General features: G+C 42.0%; 2 protein-coding genes across 11 annotated transcripts in view; one reads left to right on the top strand and one right to left on the bottom strand.

The window, feature by feature from the left end:
- Positions 1 to 4,840: 4,840 nt before the first annotated feature.
- On the top strand, positions 4,841 to 5,779 carry LOC115078591 (olfactory receptor 6F1-like). Its single transcript, XM_029581522.1, has one exon. The coding sequence runs from the start codon at positions 4,841 to 4,843 to the stop codon at positions 5,777 to 5,779; it is 939 nt and encodes a 312-aa protein (XP_029437382.1).
- A 1,877-nt stretch (positions 5,780 to 7,656) lies between these two features.
- LOC115078735 (heterogeneous nuclear ribonucleoprotein C-like) overlaps positions 7,657 to 26,014 on the bottom strand; it is a 43,578-nt gene continuing 25,220 nt past the window's right edge. For 9 of the 10 annotated variants that reach the window (XM_029581734.1, XM_029581743.1, XM_029581737.1 and 6 more), the window contains one exon: positions 14,905 to 15,218. In XM_029581734.1, the coding sequence (XP_029437594.1) occupies positions 15,138 to 15,218 (81 nt within the window). In that variant the 3' untranslated portion in view covers positions 14,905 to 15,137. Of the gene's footprint in view, positions 8,046 to 14,904; positions 15,219 to 26,014 lie in introns of those variants that run through there. The other variant, XM_029581735.1, reaches the window with a different exon arrangement.

Raw genomic sequence — 26,014 nt, forward strand, 5'->3', positions numbered from 1 at the left:
CTGGGCTCGATGGCCCTTTGGTCTGACTCAGCGTGGGCACTACTTATGTTCTTATGTACAGGATGCTGGGCTCGATGGCCCTTTGGTCTGACCCAGCGTGGGCACTTGTTATGTTCTTATGTTCTGGGAGTATTTGCAGCAATGATGGTTTCCTTTCTCCATCGCAGTGGATGGAAGGTTTACAAGCAAACCCTAAACTTCATGAAAGTTTTTGATACGAACATTCAAATGAATCAGTGCCGAGCTCTTGCATTTCAAACTAGAAAACAGAGGTCTCATTTCTCAGTGATTTATTTTTTTTTAAATTTTTGCAAGGTTTCAGGCATTTTTAAAAAAATAGATTTTCCTCCAGTTTTGGAAAAAAAAGCTTGGTCCTGGCTCCTTTTTAGGATTAGCTACTTGCAGGGGGAGGGGGGCTTCATGCATGAATTTGGCATTTTATCAATAAACTGGGAATTTCTAACAGATTCCAACTAAAAAAATTAGAGAATTAAAAGTTGAGAAATCCATTTTCATTAAAAAAAACAAACAAAAAAAACACTGCAAACCTGTATTTGTGTCTAATGTTGTTTTCTAGAGGTGAAATCATTCTTGACCTGTTTTGTAAGGGCCTGACACGTAGCCGCATCCAGCCTTTGCAATGTGGGCATTAAACGTGTATTTTCTGCCTCAAGTTTTAAAAGTCTCCTAAATTTCACATTTGTGCCATTCTCCTTTCCACCGACGTGTTTTAATACTCAAAGCATATTGTAAAAAAGAGTGATAAAGTCTTTGTTTGCCCAGTGGGAATCGCCAGATTGCTCCTTCATTCCAAGAGTGCAAAATATGGAGCAAACTACATGCAGAAAGGAAGCATAAACAGATGTAAAACAAATAAAATAGGCATCGATATGGATCCGCATTACGAAACGCACATTTAAAAAAAAAAACTCTTGGGTGTGGTCACCCGATGTAAAACGAGCGTGTATGTGTGCTCCTAATTTTAAGCAGTTATGCAAGGAAACTTTCTTCGCGTCTTTTCCTAAGGCCTTATTGGCTTTTACACGCGTAAGTGAGCAAATTTTAAAACGTGAGCGCATGAAGGAAATAACTAATCGGAGAAAATTCTTTTTCACTCAACGCACAATAAAGCTCTGGAATTTGTTGCCAGAGGATGTGGTTAGTGCAGTTAGTGTAGCTGGGTTCAAAAAAGGTTTGGATAAGTTCTTGGAGAAGTCCATTAATTGCTATTAATCAAGTTGACTTAGGGAATAGCCACTGCTATTAATTGCATCAGAAGCATGGGATCTTCTTAGTGTTTGGGGTAATTGCCAGGTTCTTATGGCCCGGATTGGCCTCTGTTGGAAACAGGATGCTGGGCTTGATGGACCCTTGGTCTGACCCAGCATGGCAATTTATTATCTTCTTATGATCACTTAGTCCACCAGTTTTCCCAGTCTGTCTCCAGATCATCAAGACCTCTCTGGTTCTTCAGTCTGCACTCCCCCCCCTCCCCCCATTTATCCAGACTCCTGGCTCAGTCAGATTTTGGCTATAACAAGATTTTCCAGACTCACACCTGACCAAGAGCAGACGTAAATATGCACAGCTAAGAGCCCAACGCATGCTGCGTTCGCCGGTTTTAATATAGGGATTTACGCACGTAAATGTTGGCCCCGTCCCGGAATGCCCTTGTCCCGCTCCTAATGCACCCGTTTTTAGTACGCATTCTGTTGCGCACTCATATGGGCCTTTTAAGGCGAGCAACCCTTTTAAAATTCACCCCCAAAGTTATAAGGCTAGATCCCTTTTGAAAATGGACTGCATAGCGCCTTGGAAGAGGAGTCCATGGCGCTTGGCAGGACCACAGGAAAGGCAGACAACCCAGAAACGCACTTTGCTTGCACACAGGAGCGGGAACGTGCTGCAAGCAACAGCATCAAAACGGAAATCACTTTTAATGCCAGCAGGGTATCCAAGGCGGCATGTCCAGCCAGCAGGAGGCGCAGCAGAAGCATCCCGATTCAACTCTGAAAAGAGTAATGCTAGGGTGCCTTTATATACGACCATGACAATATAAAACTTTATTGAAGGCAGACCAAGCAAGACACATAATCAAGAAAACAGGTCCAGTGCAAAACCTACTGGAAAAATAGTTAGAAGTATAGATTGGAAGTCTTAGTTATAAACCAACTGTGATGACAAATTCCTACATTTAAACCTTATGAAGAGAGTGTATCCCTCCTCTGGGTCCAATAAAGAGCACAAGACAGCAATTTCTTTGGCTTAATAATGCCACAAAAATGCAAAACACTTCAAAGCACTCAAAAAACAATGCAGACAGGAGGCAATTCTCAAAAAGAGATAAGCGTGTAAAACTGGCGTTTATCGTAGCAATTTTCAGAAGTCCATTTAAGCGCATATAACCCCCGTTTCACACACGTAAATCCTTTTGAAAATCAACTCCACAAGTTTTGAAAATGCAAAACTACGGGTATTGCCGGGGGGACCTAACCTCAGGAACACCTCCATGACAGCGGATTGTGGAACAAGTCGCATACTTTTACCTGCATAAAGGTGTTAAAACATTTTCCATCTTCCGTGATCCAGCTACCTGGATAATTATATTCTTTTTATTTGTTTCAGTTTTGTTCCATCGGCAAATATTTCTATAATCTGGATTTCTTTTGCTGATAATCATAATTTATGTCTTCTTGGTGTTCCTATTCATTCCATAGTCATTACAGCTCATGATTCATCTATCATCTTGTGTAGGTTTTCTTTCGTAGAAGCCAGTAGCGCTGTATCATTGGGCAGTATATTAAATGTGGAAGTTTATGTCATTGATGTTTATGACATCCCACTCTTGCAGAGCTCCCAAAATTAAAAAACATAAGAGGCAAATTTTCAAAAAAAGTACAAGCATAAAAATGAGCATATAAGTGGCATCTACTCACATATTCTGTATTTTATGAATAAAAAATGCGCATATTTTCACTTTTGCATGCACATATATGCATATAAAAGCATTTCAGAACAGGGCCAAAGATTTATATGTGCAAGTGCTATTTTAAAAGAATCTTAAGCAAGTAGATTTGACAACATACTCGAGTGATTTTATACCTGCAAATTTTCTGGTGTGATATTAAACGTTTAATGTATAGAACTCACTGAGTGGGAGGGTCCGGTTGAAGAATCAGGAAGGTCCCAATGACTGGGTGAACTGGTGAACTATTTGGTAAAAATTATAATTTCCTTGATGTGCGCATATTTAAAATGCATCAGTTTTCGTGCATATATCCTGATATATGTAAGTTCTACTTTATTTTCACGCTTAAAGTACATGCACGTATATTTTTAAAATAGGTAAGAAAAATATGCGTGTTCAGTGCCTTCATATCCATTCTTTCAATGCATTGAATGTATTTGGATGTAAGCCTACATATGCATGTATGTTGCGGGGTAGAGATGCACATGTTTTATAAAATGCATATATATCATACATGTGGGTTATAAAATACTAGCGTAGATCCGCTCATGACCATATATGCACATATATTCTTCTGCATACATTTGTTTAACAGTTATCCTCCGTCTGTCTAAATGAATCGACATTGCCTTTCTGAAGTGTTGAATACACCATTGATGGATTTCTACCACAGAACCAGTTGGTCTTGAAAAGAGCCTGGTAGATCATTAAAAAACTTTAAAAGTTTCCAAGCCTTCAAAAGAAATAGTAAAGGATCAGCAAACATGGTAGAAATCGTGATCATACAACCGAAGTAGGAGTTTGTATTGATAATCCAAATAATTTGTTATAACCATATGGCCGCTTTTGGTAGAACAACATAGGGGAGGGAATGGGAGGGGATAAATTACAGCAGGGATCTGAGGTAGCACAGCATTCTGCCTATATTTTCATCTTTTTAGTATCACTCCCCAAGTTGGCTTCCTAGCTATTAAAAAAAAAATAAAATTAGTGAATTTACCTGCAAACCACGTTTACCACCTATCCTTCCTCAGATTGTCAGACTTCCCTGAGATCCTTAATTTTTTTTAATGAATCCCTTAAAATCCCAGGGCTAGAATTTCATAATTCATAGCCCGTTTTACCAATCCCAGCATGAGATGGAGTAACTACAATATTTACTATTACTTTTGATAATGTTTCTTGCTCGTTTTTTTAAAAAGGTAAACGAGTTATCAATGTTTGTGAATGATCGGCATTATTTATTTATTTTAAAACATTTGTTACCCACCCTTCCTGTGATCAGGGCGTGGGTAACAATAAAACATTACCAGTCACTGGTTTCACTCTCATACCACTTCAGCAGCTTTACGCACAAACAAGGGGAGAGAAAGACAAACAGTCAGCCAGGATGGTGGATAATATGGAGAGGTCTCCCACTGGGTTGGAGCAAAAAACTGCATTGGATTTCAGGAAGCAAATGAAAAAACAAAACAAAACAAACACACACAGAGCGATAAGAGAGCAGTTGGCAGAGAAGAGGGGGTAGGCTCACTTTTCAAGTCCGGTCTGTGGTACTGCAAAGCAGGGAAATGAGCAAATTTGGTTAACTTTGCGGTATTTATTTGCCCTCATAGTCTCTGATACTAAGAGAAAGAGTAACAAAGAGGGGACAGAGACAGACGGAGACAAGAGAAAAACACACGAGAGCAAACAAAAACAGGTAGGAAAAGAGAGAATTCACATAACTACAATAATCTGCTTCAAAACAATGGGACCACCGGATGTACAGATTCACAGCTTCTGTGCTCCATCCATTAACCTTGCGTTGCTGGTCCTTGTTACAGGGTCTATCCTATTGTCTTCTCCTCTGCAGACCTGAACCATGAAGCAATGGGAAGGGGAAATAACTCTGCCGTGACCGAATTCATTCTGGTGGGGTTCACTGTCATCCCCCAGCTACAGACTGCCTTCTTCATCCTCCTATTAAGTATCTACATCTTCACTGTCACAGCTAATGTCATCATCATAAGCACTGTGAGGGCAGAGCCTCACCTCCACAAGCCAATGTACTTCTTTATCTGTAACTTCTCTCTCATGGAGATGTGGTACACCACTGCCTTAATTCCTAAAATGATGGCCGGCCTGGTGACGGGGAACAAAGCCATCTCAGTCCAGGATTGCATCGCTCAGTTCTACTTCATTTTTGGCTTTGGAGCAGCTGTAAACTTCTTGTTGGCCGTGATGTCTTACGATCGCTACCTAGCCATCTGCCACCCCTTGCATTACACAACTGTTATGACCAGCAGGGTCAGTGGCTATCTGGTGCTCTTTGCTTGGACTGCAGGACTTTTCGCTCCAGTGATGCCAGCTGTCTGGATCTCCACCTTATACTTCTGTGGCCCCCAAGACATTGACCATTTCTTCTGTGACTTTGCCCCCGTGCTAAACCTTTCCTGCACTGACACCTCCCTGGTGGAGGTCACTTTTTTCATGTTTTCATGGACTATAATACTGGGCTGCTTCCTCTTCACCATGGTGTCTTATGCCCACATCATCTCCACTGTCTTACGCATCAAGTCCCCATTCGGGAGACAAAAGACTTTCTCCACCTGCACCTCCCACCTCGCTGTGGTGAGCATCTACTATGGTTCAGCAATCTTCATGTATGTCCGACCCACTTCAAGGACAACATTTTCCTGGGACAAAGTCGTGTCTATTTTCTATTCTATGGTGACACCACTGTTCAACCCCATCATCTACAGCCTGAGGAACCAGGAGGTGAAGAAAGCTCTGAGGAAGGTTATAACCCAGCACTGCGGGCAAATTTAAAGGAGAACCGACATCTAGACTTACTCTTTAATCATATGTGCTGAGGAAGGCCCTACCTAGTACAAAACCACAGACCCGAGTTGATCTACAGTTTTATCCTTGCTTCCCTAATCAGTTCTCAGTGTTTTTCACATATGATCCTGAATTCCAAGTTTTTCCCGATGTCTTAATTTAAGAATTATGTAAAATTCTTAAGGGGTCTGCTTTACTAAGCTTTTTTTCCACACAGACAGAATGGGAGAAAAGCCTTAAGTAATATTGTCCTAAAATGCTTTTTTCTGAAGTTTTTCTTGTGTAAAGTCACAATTCATTCTTTCTCTGCTTGCGTGAGTATTCAGCTCCTGTGCTGTGGAAGTTCCAAGTGCACACAGATGAAAGATATCGCCCTAACAATTGGCCTCTACCTGTGAATCATTAAAAGACCCCTCTCATTCCAGTACCATTGGTCAGATTGTGAATCTGAAGGAAAGCTGTGAAAATAAAGACCAAAGTATTGGGGGGGGGATGCTTTTCCTCAGCGGGGACTAGGCGTCTTGTTAGAAGTGAAGGATGGATGAATGGTGCGACATATAGGGAGCTGGAAGACAACCTGCTTCAGTCTGCTACAAAACAGATTCCGCTCAAAACAGGTCTGCTACAAAACAGATTCCTCTCAAATTATACTCATCAGACAGACCGATCAGAGAAGCATATAAAGGTACCCTGCAACCCCCTACAACGAAATCCACTCGCCTATCATCCACCAAAGAAAGATCTTTTTCTACAGCCGGCCCAGCCATCTGGAACAAGATGCCCACAGAACTCAGATTAGAACCCTGCCCGCTTACCTTCCGTAAAAAACTTAAGACATGGCTTTTCATCCAAGCCTTCCCCTAGCCTACAGAACCAGCAATTCCTCACTAGTTCAGATACTGTTTCCTTACTAAACACTCCCACAAGTGTAGTCAATACACTTATGCCTCTCCTCTTCATATTATTGTATTATCTAATTTGTTCAGTTATGCCTTACTATCGCTCCGGCTATCCTAGCCCTCCAGGTTAATACCCCTTGTTATATGTAACTTTCATTTCTTGTTATATGGTTTGACTTTGTTATTCCCCCATGTTATTTGTAAACCGATCTGATATGAATTTCTTTCATGAAGGTCGGTATATAAAAATGTTAAATAAATAAATAAATAAATAAAACTAAAACTTGGGAGAAGGTTCACCTCTCGGCAGGACAACGATCCTGAGCAGAAGGCCAAAGCAACACAGGAGTGGTTGAACAACAAAAAGGTGAATGTTCTACAATGGCCAAGTCAAAGTCCAGGTCTCAATCCAATCAAGAATCGGTGGCACTATTTGAAAATTTCAGTCCATTAGCGACATCCAACCAACCTGATCAACCTGGAGCAAATTTTGCAGGAAGAATGGGAAACATCACTCCGACACAGTGTGCAAAACTAGTAGAAACTTACGCCAATAGATTTAAAGCTGTTGTTGCAGCAAAAGGTGGTCTATCAAGTACTTTTGCAAGAAGCGTTTTTCAGTTTTTAATTTTATTATACAAAAAATGCAGAGAAATAATGAATTGTGACTTTGAAAATGTACTTTTAAGAGCATACTGGTTTGCAATAAACATACTGTCTGGAATAATTTGTGTGTCATCTGTAAGCCACACAAATCTGGACTTTGTTAGGGGTCTGAATACTTTTGCAAGCCACTGTAAAACCACGCCATCAATGTGAGGGCAGCATGGGGCAGAGATGAGCGACAGCTGTGCAGCATCAACTCCTTTCTTCTCATTTATTGAAACTCCTGACAACTGGAAAGGAGGAGGAATCTGAAACTTTATAAACACAGACCTCCTCCTCAGGGAATAAACTAAGCAGAAAGAAGGGGAGCACAATGGTTTTATTTAACTGTAAACAAAATCATCTAAAAACAAAGACATTAGCTGCTACGGCGTTGCTGCATAAATCTATCCACACGATGCAGGCTGTCAACCATTGATTAAAAGTCCCCTTCTTCATAAACAGACACACAGCTCCACTCTTCCAGAAACCAGAGTTCTGATATGTCACACCAGCTGGGTTCAAATTTAACCATAAAAAGGACATCCGCGGGCTGCAAGGTCCCCAGCAAATTTTAAGTTGGGTGGAAAGGCGTCTTCCTGGCGTTCTGTAACAAAGGAATAAAAGTTCTCCACTTGTGGTGTTTTTAGCGCATTTTGGTCAGTAGTGGAGATGTTCCCACACCCATCCCCTGCAGCTCTTCTTTAGATCTGGGAGAAGAAACACACAGGGTTAAGAAAGCTTATTTCCCCCATGTACATTCTGCTCTATGTCGAATGTAACTGTCAGCATTGCACTGGTCTGATTTACATGGTTGTCTCGGCTGGACTTAAAGCAGAGGTCTAATGAGTCCAACGCTCTTCCCGTGGCCTATCAACTATCACTACTTGGTTACAGAGGTGCACAGATGAGAGAACAACCAGAGGTCCATCTGATTACCTAACATCAGGCACCTTTATTGTCAGGTTTTTTTCCCCCTGGGAATTCTGGGAGTTTTAATGTTATAACAAAAAAAAAAAGTAATGACATTTCTAATGATTTTTCTCATGTGTTTAACAGTTATTTTTCCAGGAAAATTTTAAAATGAAGTTCCCTAGTGTTAGGTAGTTAATCAGCTGGGCCTCTGGATGTTCTCTCCCCTGTGTCCCTCTGAAAACGAAGGACCCTACCTAACATCTCTCTTATATCAGGGCTTTCCAAGCCTGTCCTGGAGAGCTCACAGCCAGTCGGGTTTTCAGGATATTCACACTGAATATGCATGAGATACATGTGGGGTCCCCAGGACAGGTTTGGGAAGCCCTAGTCTATCTAGTTACATTGTTGTAAAAGCTAGAAGGTCAGAGCTTCAAGTCCCAAGCTTGCATTGCCCAACAGCCATCTTTATGTGGCTGTGAAGGCTGAGAAAGAGAAAACAGCTACCAGCCACAACTTTACTGCTTAATGGCTATCTTGAGATGGTTAAATGGGCTTGAAGTAGACAAGCCTTCCTCTGCCTAACAGTTATCATTTGGGGGGTCAAACCGTTGCCAAGGTTGAAAGAAAATCAGAAGTTCACACGCCGACCTTTGTCCAAGTTCCTAATACTGCTTACTCCATGCTAAGCCTGTTGAAAGTGGAACATACGCTGTACATTTGTAACCAAGTCATCAGCGGAGTGAAAGAAACTGTTATCCTGCCCAGACTTTGCCAGATTGGAAATACCCAATCCCAGCATATATGGAAACTTTCCGGCAAAATGAGTGTGCACATGTTCCAACGTCTTTGCATGATTTATGTACGTGTGTGAATGGATATTTTGAGATTGTAACAGACTTGACACATGAAAGAGACAACCATATCTCGCTTCGAATTCTCTGGGTGAAAAAGCGTGTCATGAATACATAAATTAACGGAAGGGGTTGGGGAAGGGACACCAGGCTTGTGTGTTAGGAAGAAGCGACAGGACTGTGTACCCGCAACTCTGCTAGGGGCCTGAACCCCCTCACCGCCCCCAGACCACAGCACTCAGGCAGGAAGAAGAATTACATTTCTCTGTACCACCACTCCTAAAAAAAATAAGTCAACTGTATCATATCCTATATTTTACTTAAAAAAAAAGGAAAGCTTCTGAAATAGTGTAAGAACGCATGCATCTGCAGCCTCTTAGCACACAGCTGTCACTCAGCCTGCACCAAGAGACCTAAAGTTTTCTGCTTTAAGCATTGCCTCGGGAGCAGAAGTTTCAACCTATACTTTTAACAATGTTTACCTGCTCCTCCGGCCCCCGAGACACTCTATTACGAAGGGACTGGCAGAGCGTGTGTATGTTGGAAGGCTGCCAGTAATTGGATCCATAGAGGAAACCTGTTGTCTTTGCCTAACTTAGACTAATGAGTATTCAGAAATAGCTTATAATTAAGTACGAGGGACTAATAATGTTCAAAGTTTAAAGAGAGAGAGAAAAAAAAAAAAAAGGGGCAGCTTTCACAGAGCACTGTTTGGAGCTAACAGCAGACAGACTGTCACCTGGCACAGTGGTTACTCAAATTATGACGTGGAAACTTTCATCTGTTTATCCCAAGGCACCAAGCTGTGGAAACTCTGCCTCTTCCACAGTTTATGTCTCCTAGCCAGGTATGCACAGGAACATTCACCCCTTCTGTACGGTTCCTGTACTACAGAAAACGCTCAGCCTCCCTGCAGTCGAACTGGCCTTCCCCAGGGAAGCAGAGCGGAGACCCCCACCATGCTTCAATCCTAAATAAGCACTCTTGTTTTAAGGGACAGGCATGCATGCTGCAACCCCCATTATAGCAGCAGATGTCACCTTCTTTTCCCAAACACTGGGGTCCCTATTCTGCAGCATCATGCGAGTAGGCATGGAATGAAGCTTTGTGCAAGCAGATCGCTATAGTTGAGGAGCTTTTCGAGGGCAGACTCTGTAAATCATGGCCCTTCGGAGTGAATTTAAGTAGGTGTTTAACGCGAGATATTTAGAACAGGGTTTTTAGACAAAAAAAAATTCACTTATTTTGCATTTTCATTTATTTAGATTTAGTGCGCATAAAAAAATGTAAAATACACCAAAATGGTTTTAGTCCATGTTACAAACATTATGGGCACAGTAAGGCTACTAAAAAAAAAAAATGTATATATATATATATATATACATAAATAATGACAGCACATCCCTAACTAATGGGCCGATACAGTACAGTGCGCTCTGATGGAGCGCACTGTTAACCCGCCACTGGACGCGCTAGCGTTACCCCTTATTCAGTAAGGGGCCGAAAACGCGCATCCAACTCCCCGAACCTAATAGCGCCCGCAACATGCAAATGCATGTTGATGACCCTATTAGGTATTCCTGCGCGATTCAGAAAACAAAATGTGCAGCCAAGCCGGACATTTTGCTTTCAGAAATTAGCGCCTACCCAAAGGTAGGCGCTAATTTCTTCGGGCACCGGGAAAGTGCACAGAAAAGCAGTAAAAACTGCTTTTCTGTGCACCCTCCGACTTAATATCATGGCGAAATTAAGTCGGAGGTCCCGAAGGGTAAAAAAAGAAAAAAAAAAAATTTGAACTCGGCCCGTGGCTGTCTGGTCAAAAACCGGATGCTCAATTTTGCCCGCATCCAGTTTCCGAACCCGTGGCTGTCAGTGGGCTCGAGAACAGACGCCGGCAAAATTGAGCGTCGGCTGTCAAACCCTCTGACAGCCGCCGCTCCTGTCCCTAAAGAGGCGCTAGGGACGCGCTAGTGTCCCTAGTGCCTCCTTTTGCCTGTTTTTACCGCCGGGCCTCATTTAAATACAGAATTGCGCGCACAGGAGAGTGGCCGGTGCGCGCACCGGGAGAGCAGCCATTCGCCCGCTCTCCCGCGGACTTTACTGTATCGGCCCATAAAACAGGACTATAGCAGCACAAAAGGTCCAACCCTCTGACAATTTTCCAATGAATAAATGAAGTGCATGACCAGACAGATGCCCCAAAGCAGATATGCACAGCCATGGGAAGGGTTGAAGGCAGTATCACATTGTGGTGTCCATTCTCAATACAGCAGGTAGCTAACAACAGAGAATCATATGCCTGTTCAAGTCTTTAATGCAAGCATCCGACTAAGCTTCAAATATGCTGTTTAGCTGAGGATTTTAGGCAGTCGACATGACTTTAAAATTCATTCCTGTTTTCTGGGTGCATCCATCACAGGGGCGAGTTAGGCATCTTTTTTCTGTTTACCCCCATGCATGTGTGTGATAATTTAATAGTGTATGAACAGCCATGGAAAGGGATACTGGATGGTTGTTGCATGTAACAAAAACCTGTTAGTGACTCAGGTCATGTAACGAGCTCTCCAAACGAGTAGAAAATAAAACTGCCAAGCCATATGAAATCGTAGAGGACGCAAGAGGCAGAACCTCCTAAAAGTGTCCAGGACATGGCATAGCTAAAGGTACAACAAAGCTGGAGAACAAGCTCCTACCACAGACAGAATGATCCACCTGCAGACATATAAACACAGAAGCTGTCCTCAGCCTCCAGGACAGAATTTAGTTGTTTCACTTTAAAAAACCTCCCTCTAGGATTTCTGACCTTTTCTAAGTATCTCGTAAGACATCCAGGGCATTTGTTTTGAAATTATTAAGTCTGTATATACACATAGAAATATTGTTCAATTTCATAACCCCCTCAAAGTTCAAAGACCTACAAACTGCTGTCCCCCCCAACAAACCTGATTCCAGTGCTGTCAAGGAAGCTGCTTGGTACATAGATCGATTGAAGAATCACACATGGGCATAGCTCTATTTTAGCAGCAGATGTGGCTTACAGCCGAGCCACCACCAGAGGACAGCACTAGCCCACAATTCACAGCCTCTTGCAGTATTTCAGTCATGCATGCCAAGCAGGGGAGAAGGAAGACACTTGTTTAATATAAGAACTGAAGCTGTTCCATTCTGGGTTAGACCAAAAGGGCCATCAAATCCAGCACCATGTCACAGAGAGGCCAATCCCAAGTCATTAGGAGGTACCTGGCAGATGCCAAATAGCTGATCCAGTTGCATGTTGTTCACCCGAGGAAGACGTGGTGGCTTTTACTGTTTATGGATAATTCCTCCAGAAACTTATCAAAGCCCCTTCAAACCCAGCTATGCTAGATGCCTTGATCACATCCTCTAGCAACATTTTTTTTTTAATACCAATCTGCAGGCTTTACACCTCTACCAGCTGCTGTAGACAATGAAATACTGAGGGATTGCAGGCGGCACTGTACATTAAATAGCGTGTCAGTAAAGTTTTTCTTCTCCGACTTATTTGCTGGCAGGGAGGCAAAACCCAGGAGCTTGGACTGATCTGGGGCATGAACAGGAAATAACCATTCCCTATTTGCCTGTTCCACCCCACTCATGATTTTATATACTCCTCTCTGGTATCTCTTTCTCCACGCTAACCATAATCTGTTTAGCGCCTCTAAGAAAGCCATTACATGCCCTTTATCATTTTTGTTGCTTTTCTCTGTACCATTTCTGGTTCCACTATATTTGTCTTGGGATAGGACTAGAACTACACCAATTCACAAGGTACATTAAAAGAGATGATCACAAAAATAATATTCTCAAACTGGCAAAGTAACATGGTTGCCATATTAAATAAATTGTAATAGGGCTGGTAATGGGAGAAGAAACCATAAGCACCAGCTTGCTCATTTTAATCTTATACTATAGGGAAATGCCCAAGCTATTCCAACATGTAAGATATTCAGGAGGAGCCTTGCAGCCAGAGAACCCTAGTCCATTTCCTAGGCCAGGCTTCTGGCCACAGGTGCTCTGGTTTGGGGTGCTGCATACAGAAGCTTTGAAATTAAAATTGGTGCATTTTATAACTGTTAAACTGCAATTGGCTCTGGACCAACTTGAGTGGAAGCAGCAGCATATAAGATTTTTAAATAAAGGTGACAAGAAACTTGCAGCCATAAGTGTTGCATATCGATAAGTTACAGCAGAAGCTGTAAGCCATCTCAACTGGATATTTCTCACCAGTTGCCTTTTTCCATAAGGGTGTGAAATTCATTTTACCTCTCTAGAGCCACCAATAAGCTTTGCAGCATCATTCAAAAATCATGTGCATATATTCACCTATGTAGGGCTGAAAAGCAACGCTGTGGGAACTACAGCACAGCATTCTGATAATTTTGCTTTCCAAAAAAAAAAAAGTCAAAGGCTTTAGGCTTATGAAGACAGGGGTCTTGGTAGCCTGGGACCTTCTAAAGGCAGATTTGAGGGCCATAGTGTGATGCAAGAGATGGGGGCTTGTCTAATCCTGAAACTAACCTGGACTTTATGTGCCCTCTTTCCCAGCAGGATTAAGATGTATGAAGTTTCCTATTATCCTTTCGAAGGGTGAATGGGGTACTTCCTGAGACCAAATAAAGGCAGGTGAGGACTTTTAAGGAGATCTGGAGAGTAAGCCTCTTCAGGATCGTCTATGGAAAAACAAGTGCTGCAGAAGTTTTCCTCAGTTTGGCAGAAAATAAAATAAAGCTTTTAAAAAGGAGCAAAAAACCTGAGGTCAAGAGGAAACGTGCATACACAGAGCTGTGGAAGACTGACTGGGGTGGCAAAAAAAACTACAGAGGTGCTACAGTTCTGGAAATGCAGCACATGCAGAGAAAAGCTCTTTAAATTCATTCCAGTTGGCACCACCATCATAATGCAACAGTGTGCAAAATGAGTTCAAATTAAATGTACCAAAAATAGCCCAATTAAAAAATGGCCTATCTTCATGTTTGCCGACTTAGCTCCACAGTGGGCCCTTAGAAATAAGATTTCCACTATATTTTTTCAGTTCTGATACTCAGCTGAGGATAGTCAGGTTCATAGAGTTTTGAAGGCTCCTGCTGCTCTGTATGGCCATAATAAAAAAAGTGTTCAATTTTTATTCCAAAACAAGTAGGAAGAATTAAAAAAAAAGGGGGCCAAACCAAAGAGCCTACAGCCGGGAACCAACAGAGCTGAAACCAGGAAATGACGTGGCTGGTGAAAACCATCAGGGATGGAGATTGAACCAAGCACTGCTCCCTGTCTATTATAGATACCTGGACTGGAGGGAAGCACATACTGCCAAGGAAATGTACACCTCACACAGGGGTCATTTATATAAGGTGAAAACAGGATGGTGCTTCTGTGAAGTCAAACTTTGGGGTCTCACCTCGTTGAGGACAACAGGCATTAAGAACATTTAGGAAAGCCTGTATCTGATTTAAGACACTATTCTAACACTATAAAAGCAAAAGCTAATGACTATCCCAATAAGAGTAAACTATCTACTCACCTGAAATGCAGACCCTTCAAAGCACAGTGTCTATACGACCATACCTGCTCAGCGGGTCACCTAACACTGTGCTGGGCCAGTACTTTGGCATACAGAATATCATCCCCTAGCCCTACAAAGGGGTCAGTAGCAGGGCAGAGGGAAGACAGCTTTTCCAGATTCAAGATCCCATTTCCTCTATAAACCTAGGGGTTCCCCAAAGCAGTGTATTGGAGCATCAGACAAAACTTCCTTGGAAAAGATACTGCACAGAAACAGCCAGACTAAAAACCATACATCCTTTTATTGTTAAGTCTCAAAGAGGTATCAAAATGAAGAAAGGAAAATTACAATGGATGCAAACAAACTACTGAGAGGGAGGCGCTAGCTGACATGGGGCAACGAGCACATGAGACGCGGAAAGGGAAGGAGAATGGCGAGGAGGACTGTCGCCAGCTGATCTCTTGGGGAGTACTAAGAAGGGAGGGGGGGGGGGCCGCTGAGCTCCAACAAAGCTCCTAACAGTCGTCTTCTCCGTTGGCGCTGTCCCCGTCGTCCTCGCCTTCCTCCGCTTCCTTATCGTCCTTTGTGTTCTCCGGCTGTGAGAGAGGCAGGTGGGAGATGAGACAGACCATGAGGGGACAGGGATGAAAAAGGACACGGACAAGGGAGGAGGAAAGAGGATTAACAGTGAGAGAGATGGGAGATTGCAAGAGGGCAAGTGAGGCAGGCAGACAAAAAGGAGAGAGCAAGAAGAGGAAGGAGAAGAGACATGGGGAGGAAAGTATTAAAACTAGTTTAGTTTGTTACTGTAGCTGCATTACTAAAAACATCGTCTCCTACTCTTCCCTCTAATCTTACCAGGCTCATCCCCAACATGTTTAGACAGTCATTGAAGGTAGGAAGGGAACTGGCGCACACTTACACTTAAGGCCATGTTCTCTGCTGAACACCTCGTCCCTACAGGTCAGAATACTGTTTTAACAACGTTAAAAGCATGACCATACCCTTACGTAAGCTGATCTTTCTCTCTGCAGTTATTTAAGCTCTCTTGAGAAGAAGCACGTCTGGAACAGTGTCATGCATTACTTTATATGGTTTGATACACCATTTGTTCATAAGGGCTACATCAAACTACATCGCTCTTGCACACAGCAGGAACCAGTTTCCTGGATAAGCATTCGGACTCGTAAGTAAGGCTATCAATGCCACATTACATCACAAGGTTTTACACAAGGAAACCGCAGATTTTGAAATGGTGTGGCAAGTCTAAAGCCCCTGAACTGGGCCCCGCGTCAGAGGCTTAACTACTTGATGGGTATACATCTAAGACAATCTGCGATTAGATGCCAATATAATAATGAGCTCAGCCTGGCCAATGTGATGCTGCTTCCACTCTAGTGGATACTTAACTCATACTGCTGGAGGTTTCTCAGATATCTGACCAGTCAGAGCACTTCCATGTGCTTATGCTATGCATCTTGCTGTATGTGCTTTTGTAAGAGGACCTTTGGCCTTATTGGTCAATCTCCTTTTCCAATCATTCCATATGTCTGCACTAAGATGACCTTCTCTGTTGTCAAGCCAAGACCAAAGCACCATCAACTTTCTGCAGTCCTTCCCCCAGACCACTGCTGTCTTTCCAAATAAATCATTTAAAGTATAGCAGGCATGATACTGTATAGTATATTTAGAAGTATGTTCCCCACCCTTATTAGTTCAGGGTAGAATATGAAAGAAAATCACTGTTTGAGCCAATTGCTAAAGAACAAAGACAGAAAATCTTATACAATAGCAGAGTTGCTTACTTGTGTTCTCCAAGGACAGCAGGATGTCCGTGTTCACATGCAGGCTGACATCTAATGGAGCCCGGCCTGGAACATTTTTAATCAAAGTTCCTAGAAAATTGACTGTCACTATGCCATGTGAGGGCTCCTTTAGTCTTGATCCTTAACATTATGAGATTGCAACTCCAAAGGGAGGCGGGCGGGTTTTGAGGACTGATATCCTGCTGTCCTCTGAGAACACCTGTTAGAGGTAAGCAACTCTCTCCGAGGACAAGCAGGACCAGAATCTTCCTGTTCTGTGGGGGTGCCCACAAGTAGAATATCTGGTTTGCTATCCTCCTCCCCAATCCTTGGACCATTTGCGGGTATCCAGGGTCCAACTCAATCTGCCAAGACATTCTCCTTACCTGCTAGATACATGGCCTGGGAACCATCCCTTGAGAGATGCCCAGTCCCACTAGACAATCCCCTGGCACAGGGGGCAAGCCTGTACATCTACAAGCTGGTTGTCAGTTTGAACCAAGACCATTTGTTAGCTAGTCGATATCTGAAAGTCTTTAGGGCATACTGGACTTAGAACAAAAGAACGTGCCATACAGGGTCAGACCAAGGGTCCATCAAGCCCAGCATCCTGTTTCCAACAGTGGCCAATCCAGGCCATAAGAACCTGGCAAGTACCCAAAAACTAAGTCTATTCCATGTACCATTGCTAATGGCAGTGGCTATTCTCTAAGTGAACTTAATAGCAGGTAACTTATCCAATCCTTTTTTAAACACAGCTACACTAACCACGTCCTCTAGCAATAAATTCCAGAGTTTAATTGTGCGTTGAGTGAAAAAGGAATCAATGCACTGTTATATCCAGTGTTGCCTCTGACTTCTAGTATTGGAGATGTACCATGTTGGGCTTTTCGAAATGTATCACAATTCTAGTTTGTGCATCACATTTACTACTTGATTTCAATCCCTTATAGAGCTCGTACTTGATAGACAGGCTACTAAGTATGGAAAAACTAGCAATTTTTCTTTCCTGAGGTGAGCAACTACTACTTCTGAACATTTGGTGAAAACTCTCAGTGCTGCTGTTAGGTCAAAGGGTAGTACTCTCTTATTGGTAATGATTTTGCTGGGTGAACCTATTGCTTGGAATATGAGCATAAGTGCATTTGAGATTTAACAAACTCAACCAGTCTTCTTGGTGAAGGAGAGAGAGGATTGTACCTAATGAGATAATCATGAACCTTCTCTGGGAAGATATTCAAATCTCCAAGATCTAAAACTGGACAAAGACATCCTGTTTTCTGTGGGATTAGAAAATATCTTGGCTAGAAACCTTTCCTTTGTTGACTGAGAAATTGGTTGGATTGCTTTGGACTTTAGGAGGAAATGTACTTCTTGGTTTGTACTTTTAGTTGCAATTTCAAATGATTTTTATAATAGGCTTTTTTTTTTTAAGTGATAATTTTTCAAAATTTAGGAAAAATGCTTGATGAATGATTTTCAAGACCCATTTGTCTGTGGTAATGCTTGTCCACTGCTCTTTGAAGAATTTAAGCCTTTCCCCTATCTGTATGTGCGGAATTGAGTTATCAATGAAACCATTTTGAGAATCAAAAAACAGATGTCAGACTCAATAGCCTCTGCAAAGGTTGTCTTCCTTGTTGTTGTACATGTCCTCTTTGCTTTGACTTTGCACCTGTTGTGACTGAAGTATCTCCTATGTGAATAGTAGGAAGGTCCTGACAATATCTTCTTTGTGAATAAGTATCCATTTGTGATGATTGGAACATCCGAAGAATGGTGCTCTGGTTCTTGATAGACTTGTTTCTGTAGTCCTGCGAGTCCAGATGCACGCAGCCATGCTAAACTTGTGGCTACCATACCAGATGCCAAAATTCTGAAAGACATATCAAGAGTCTTGGATGGAAAGTGCAATATGTTTTGCACAATCTTCTATAAGAACATAAGAAATTGCTATGCTGGGTCAGACCAAGGGTTCATCAAGCCCAGCATCCTGTTTCCAACAGAGGCCAAACTAGTCCACAAGAACCTGGCAAGTAACCAAACACCAAGAAGATCCCATGCTACTGATGCGATTAAAAGCAGTGGCCATTCCCTATGATTTTCATAACTTCAGTAAATTATCTTGGGTTTTTGGTAATTTGTTTGCATGATCCTTAAGTGTTTGTACGCTGTTCAGTAAGTACTGGATTATTTGTAATGGGTGGGTGTCTTTACTAGCTTGTAGTCAGCACCCTGGAAAACTTGTCCACTGAGTCAAGGATTTTTGAATCCTTACATGATAGGTTATTGGAATGTGGGTTTTTTTGGTTTTTTTTAAAGCTTTTTCCATCTCCGATTAGTGAATCATTTAGTAACTGAACTTTATGTCCTGGACACATCTGTATTCTTGATGTCTATGTTCTTTGACACCAGTAATATGGAGTAGGACATTTTGCATAATTTCATCTGTACATTTAGTCATGCTTGGTGCACTGGAACAGCCTTGAACTGTTTTTGTGGTTGTATGCACTGAACAACTCCTTTTAGCTCAGTTACACATTCCGCTTCTTGAAGACTGAAAGGTACAGCTTCAGAAATCTTTAGCATAAATGCTGTGGTATGTAGTATCTTCTGTTCAGTTCTGGAAGTGAGTCTGATGGAGGATTGGGCGATTAGTTTCTTGGTCTATAATCTCGAGAATCATAGGAATTTTTACAATTCTCCAATTGTGATAAGATATCTGAAGGTGAACATGAATTCATTTCTTCCCCTGAAGATGGTATAATGGGTTCTTCCAAACGCTTATCTTTGGGTTTCACAAAATAAGGAAGAGGAAGCTTCAATCTTAGTTCTCTTAAGCATTCCAAAACAGATTTTTGGAACAGTAGTTCCTTATCAGGCAATTCCTTCAAATATTTCTCAAAATCTATCCAAGTTTGTGAACAAATGCATGGCAATCTAGCAGATGTAGGAAGAAACCAAGACTGCCCTTCCTACTAGTGGAAAGAAGTCCTCTGGCTGCATTAGAGGCGGAGACAACATGGCGCTCATTGAAGGAGAGGACTATGAAGTACATATGTACTTTTCGGCATTCTTCAGTGCTGATTTGTCCACAATACTTTTCTTTGGCATCAGGATCTTGGCAGCTTGTGCTATCCGCAAAAACGTTTTTGCACTACTTTTCGGTGCCAGATATTCAACACAGCCATTTTTTTGCACCTTGATTCTTTTGTGCCAAAGACCTACTCCATGATTTTTTTTCTTTGAGTCCGTGGTGTCATTTGTTGGGATCGTACCCCTTTTCTGATAGTTTCAACCATATTTATTTAAATGTTTTTATAATCCACATCTTCCAAATTAATGCTCGGTGCAGAGCACATAAGACATGCATAACACACAGTTACACACAAAAAAAAAATGAAAACCACTTTTGTGCTTTGAGGAGCTTTTAAGCTCACATTTGAGCTTGCGATACCAATAACAGTGCCCTTGGTCATGGTCTGGTCCCAAACATGTGTCATGTTTACCTGCCAAAGCCCTTTTGTGGCAGCACTTTCCACAAGTATTCATTGATATAAGATGGTGAATTGATAAGAGGGTAGAGAATGAGACTGTTCATGAAGTGAACAAAATTAGACTGAGGGAGAGACACGTGGCAATGTAAGTGCAGGAACTCCTGCAAGGGCCCAGAAGACACTCAAAACTTTCTGGACTAGGACAGAGTAGAAGCTGACTCCGTGCTAGATAATATCACTCATCTTGTGTGGCTAGTTTATTTAAAAGGATTTCTAATCCGCATCCTTCAGAGCTTTCATGGCAGATTACAAAATTAAAAACCATGCATACATAAAATGAACATACAGATAAAGGAAAAGAAAAATATGCCAGTGTCAAAGTGGTCTAAAATAAGGCTGCTACATCAAAAGGACTATTAAAAAAAAAAGCAAAAAAAAAAAAAAAAAGCTGAATCTTCAAAGCCTTCTTGAAGAGCTTGCTGGGAGAAATGGACCTTGGCTGTTCGGATAAAGAGTTTGAAAACTATGAGCCGGCTACCGAGATGGCACAGCCCTGCTAACACTGAGATATCCCAGTTTACTTGAAGCTTGTATAACCCTCAAGACAGTATTAAACCACAGCATCATTATATAGCAATTTGTGTATTATCATAGCTAGTTTGATTCTGGCATACCGTTAGATAAATAATGAAGAATATCAACTTGGGAGTCATGTGGTCCTACATTTTAGCACCACAGCAGCATTCTGCACAATCTGTAGGTAACATTTTATTCACTGAAAGATAGATATTTAATGTTACAATAATTTATGCCATTCAACACAATCGCCTGGAGAACTGGCCGGAAATCCTGTGGTTCGAGTAATTAAGTTGTCTTAACATACGTAGTTTATAAAAGGAAGATGCTTATTGATACAGAATGCCCAACATTCTCAAATTTTCCCACGCTGATGTCTACTGACTCATCTGTATCCTTTCTCCATTGCAGATATCAAGGTGGAAGCCCTCTGTTGGGGAAGGAAGGCTTTTACAGAGCTTCTATAAATTTCAAGAGAGAAGATGGGCTTAAGTGGGAATAGACGACGACTATATAGCAACTCCAACAGCTGGATGGTCTTGTGCATTAATTTTGTGGTTCCTGCCTGCAATGTACTCATAATCAGCCAATTGTCTAAACAGTGGTACACATGCACTAGCAGTTTCTGCAGGTGCGCAACCACCATGGCAAGACATTTGGTGAAGACATGAAAGGCAGTACACAATAGTGGAAGTAATGGTCTACCACAACAAATCTAAGATACTTCATTCAATTGGGGGGGGGGGGGGGGGGGGGGGGGGGGGAGTTTATATGGATGTAAGCATCTTGAGATTGAGAGAGCATAGCTAGTCCCCTTTTTGAAGAAGGGGAACCGAAGTGTCTAGGGAAAACATCTTGAACTCTTCTCTATTTAAAAATGGGTTCAAAACCCTTAGATCTAGAATGGGAGAGTCTTCCCATTTTCTTTGGAATCAAGAAATACTTGTATTAGAATTCCTGCCCTCTTGGAACAGGTTCAACCGCACTGATCTCCAAGAAGAAAGCCAGCTCCTGATGTGGCAAGTGACCCCAGCTTGGGTCTAGGGGCCGATCTGGTGGGAGACCAAATACATATACAGTGGCTTACAAAAGTATTTGACTCCCTAAGTCAGATGTGTGGATTACAAGTGACACTTTCACAGATTGTTTCAGACAGTGTGTTTAATGCAAACCAGTATGCTCTTACAATAAAAGTTTCAAAGTCACAATTATTTCTCTTGATTTTTTGTAAAATAAAATTAAAAACTGAAAAATGCTACTTACATAAGTATTCAATCCCTTTAGACTGATAAAGCTTTTATTGCAGCAAAAATTGGTTTTCAGTCTGTTGGGTAAGGTCCTACCAGCATACTGTCTGGGAGTGATTTTTGCCCATTCTTCATGGCAGATTTGCTCCAGGTTGGGTGGATGACGCTTATGGACTGCAATTTTCAATAGTGCCACAGATTCTCGACTGGATTGATATATGGACTTTGACTTGGCCATTGTAGAACACATTCACCTTTTTGTTGTTCAACCACTCCTGTGTTTTGGCCTTGTGCTTGGGATCATTGTCCTGCTGAAAGGAGAACTTTTGCCACGTTTTAATTTTTTTTTAGCAGATTGAAGTGGGTTGTCTTGCAGAATTTCCCTGTATGTTGCAACATCCAATTTTAACAAGATGCCCAGTCCCCGATAAGGAAATGCATCTCCACACTTTATTGTTGGGATGGTGTTTGATGAGGAATGGGTAGTATTAGGGTTGTGCCACACACAGCATTTTGAATTTGGCCAAAAAGCTCCCATTTTTTTTCTAATTTGACCACAAAACCATATCCCACATTTTAGCTGACCCTCTTTTTTCTGGCAAACTCCAGACATATGATGTGGTTTTCTTCAGAAATGGCTTCTTTCTAGCCACCTTCCCATGCAGGCCAGTTGTATGCAGAGCCCTTGATTTGGTTGACTGGTGCATTTCCAACTCTAGAGTCGGCCACTGAACTCTGTAGCTCCTTCAAAGTGATCCTCTCTGAGGCTACCCTCAAGTCTCCTCCTTGCTCTGATGCTGAGTTTTGAGGGTCGGCCTTGTCTAGGCAATGTCTGGGTAGTATGATGCAGCTTCCATTTCCTCACAATTGACCCAACAGTGTTCACTGGGATACCCAAGTACTTGGATCGTATATTGTAGCCTTTTCCTATTTTGTGAATGTCTATTAACTATCTTTAAATTTCCTTACAATGCTCTTTGGTCTTCATTTTCACAGCTTTCCTTCAGATTCATAGCCTGACCAATGGTACTGGAATTAGGGAGGTTTATCTAGAAAAGCTGACTTTTTTTTTTAAATGATTCCCAGATAGAGGCCAATTGGTAGGGAAATATTTTTCTTTTGTGAAAACTTTGGGCTGCCACAGCACAAGTGTTGAATATTTATGCAAGCAGCATTTCAGTTTTTTATTTTACAAAAAATGCAGAGCAATAATGAATTGTGACTTTGAAAATTTACTTTAAGAGCATACTGGTTTGCAATAAACATACTGTCAAACAATATGCTGACTTTTTAGGGAGCTGAATACTTTTGCAAGCCACTATATAATTTGCACCTTCTTTTTATGATGGCAAAGACCCACATCTATTTTATCTAGACATGCTTTATATTCTTCTGCTTCCTATATATTTTGGTGTAGTTCAGATCACATGAGAACATCCATAAAATGCATATTTTAAAATACAATAAAATACAAATTAAAACAAAAACGAACAAAACAAAAATCACATGGTAATCTAAAAATCAGTATCAAGTATAGCAGTGCTCATCCATAAGCCTCTCTAAAAAAATATAGAGTTAACTGCTTTCTAAACACAGCAATATCAATTACACTCTAAGCTCCCGAGACTGAAGTCCATAAAGCTGGAGCGGCCCATGAAAAAGCCCTAGCACGTGTTACAGCATTCACGTTTCTAGCTAGCGGCAGTGCCAGTTAATTAGCATTCATAGAATGGAAAAATCTGCCCAATACAAACTAGAAAAGCTTTTCCTTAACCATACTAACAAAAAGAACATTCTTCTGCATACAAAAGGTTATGATTCACACCCAGCATTCTAAGTGTTGCCCATTTTACTGGGAGCCAGTGCATGTGCTGCAAAACAAGGCTAATGTGGTCTGAGTGAGGTGTTCTAAACCAGTGGTTCTCAACCAGTGTTTTCGCCAAGAACACGCAGGTGTGTCGCCTCACTTCCCGGTCCTCCTCCACCCGGGCTTAAAATGCTGTCAACGTGGGCGGAAAGCGGTACAACAGTTGGAGTTAGCGACACCGGCATGGTCTCTTCTTCCCGCCTCCCCATGCCCCGGAAGAGGAAGTGGTGTGCGTGCGCGGGAAGAAGAGACCATGCTAGTGTGGTCAGCATCGACCCGAAGAACAGAAGAGAGGCGTGGCCTAAAGGAATGAGCAGTGCGGCTCACAGAAAAATGAAGAACGTCAACCCCCGCGGCCGATGGGACTCCTTTCTCCGTGAGGGCTGAAAATGAAGGAGGTTAGGGTTGGGAGAAGGCTGCTGCTAGTTCCGGAGAGGGGGAGAGAGTGAATGAGCAAGCAAGCATGTGTGTGTGTGAGTGAGATAGCATGTATGTGAATGATTGAGAGCCTGTATATGTGAAAGAGTATGTCTGTGATTGAGAGCCGCCTGTGAGAGAGAGAGCATGAATAAGTTTACGATTGGGAACCTGTATGTGTAAGTTTGTGATTGAAAACCTGTTTGTGTGAAAGAGAATGTGTTTATGATTGAGATCATGTGTATGTATGATTAAGAGCCTGTGTGTATAAGTAAGAGAGAGCATGTGTGTCTGTATGTGATTGAGAGCTGGTTTAGGTGAGGGAGCATGTGAGTATGTGATTGAGAGCCTGTGTGTGAGAGAAAAAGACAGCATGTGTGTGTGATAGCGTGAAAGGATAGACAGCATGTGTGTAAATGTGTAATTAAGAGCCTATATAAGTGAGAGAAAAAGCATGTGTATATGTGAATGACAGATCATGTGTATAGGTGTGTCATTGAGAGCCAGTGTGAGAGAGAGCGCTGGTATGTGACTGAAAGAGAGGAGAAAGTTCCAAGCAAACCACCCCTCCTCCTGCTAATTCAAAACAATCTCAGGACACCTGGATATCAAACCTTCCCAGGTATGCAGAGCAAAAAGATGTTTGTATCCTTGTTTTTCTTTATACTGGGTCTGTGTGTCTGCTATTTTGAAATATTTTATTAGTATCTAGAAATTTTTGATATGAGTTTTTAATTGGATATTCCACTCATCAGCTGTTTTGAAATAATCTGTTCTTTTTGTTAGTATGGTTTTACTGCTACTGATTTTATATTTCTTGATTTGTTTTATAAGGATGGGTGATGTTTCTTTTTTCCTTTATTACAATGCATAGAGACCCTGGTTTGTTGCAGTTTCCAATTCAGTTTTTGTCTGCATGCTTCTAGTTATGCGTTTTGGTCTCTTTATTCTTTGGTAGGCGAGGGTCAGCACATGTGATTCGGGTGAGGTTTTCTGCTGGCGTGTAGTTTCTGTGTAGGGCTCTATAGCAGCCTGACTTGGTCCGTTTTCCTAATAGGAGATGTATTGGTGTCTTAAGGCCTGGTGTAATATTTTCCCGAGTTGCCTTTTCTTAGGTAAGGTGGTTACTGTTTACGTGCTGGAAATTGGTGCTGTTTTGGTGTGGGATGTTTACTATCTATGCAATTTCTGTTCAGACAGAAAATGTATCTTTTCCTTGTGTCATTTTAAACAATAAAAATAATTACCGGACCTTTACTTTTTATTTTTGCCGTGAATTGTAATGAGCAGTGTGTCACACATGTGAGCGTGGCCTGTCAGGTGTGTCATGATGGGAAAAAGGTTGAGAACCACTGTTCCAAACAGCATATGAGCTGCAGCATTCTGAATTAAATGAACAACTGAAAATCTTATGTTACACTGGGCCAAAGTTTTTGATACACCCTCTGCCTGCCTCTGGAACGGGTACTGGGATGTGGGCTATACGCTCTGTAATCCAGTCAGAATCTCATCCCAGGTGCTGACCGACCGAGGTGCTGGCGGTGGCTTTGGGGGTCTGCTTCTGCCTCAAAAAAGCATGCGGAGCCTGCTGTGTATGTGACCGAGGGGGGGGGCGAAGGACAGTGTTTGGGTAATTGCCAGGTTCTTGTGGCCCGGTTTGGCCTCTGTTGGAAACAGGATGCTGGGCTTGATGGACCCTTGGTCTGACCCAGCATGGCAATTTCTTATGTTCTTACTGGAGGAAAAAAAAAAAGAGCACGTCCTTTGCCCCATCCTTTGATACCTCCTAGAAGAGGAGGACAGGTCTGGAATGACTGCGGAGACCTGCAGAAGCACTATCGTGTTCACATATCTGCACTACCACTTTCTTAACCATAGCTTTGAAGGATTCTCTCCACTGTACACTACATCTGCAAGTTTCCCTGCAACTCAGGTTGGAAGCCCATAGACAGGTGAATCTATGGGCACCAATCCCCACAGCAG

This window comes from Rhinatrema bivittatum, chromosome 16, assembly GCF_901001135.1.
Source record: "Rhinatrema bivittatum chromosome 16, aRhiBiv1.1, whole genome shotgun sequence".
Classification (NCBI taxonomy): domain Eukaryota; kingdom Metazoa; phylum Chordata; class Amphibia; order Gymnophiona; family Rhinatrematidae; genus Rhinatrema; species Rhinatrema bivittatum.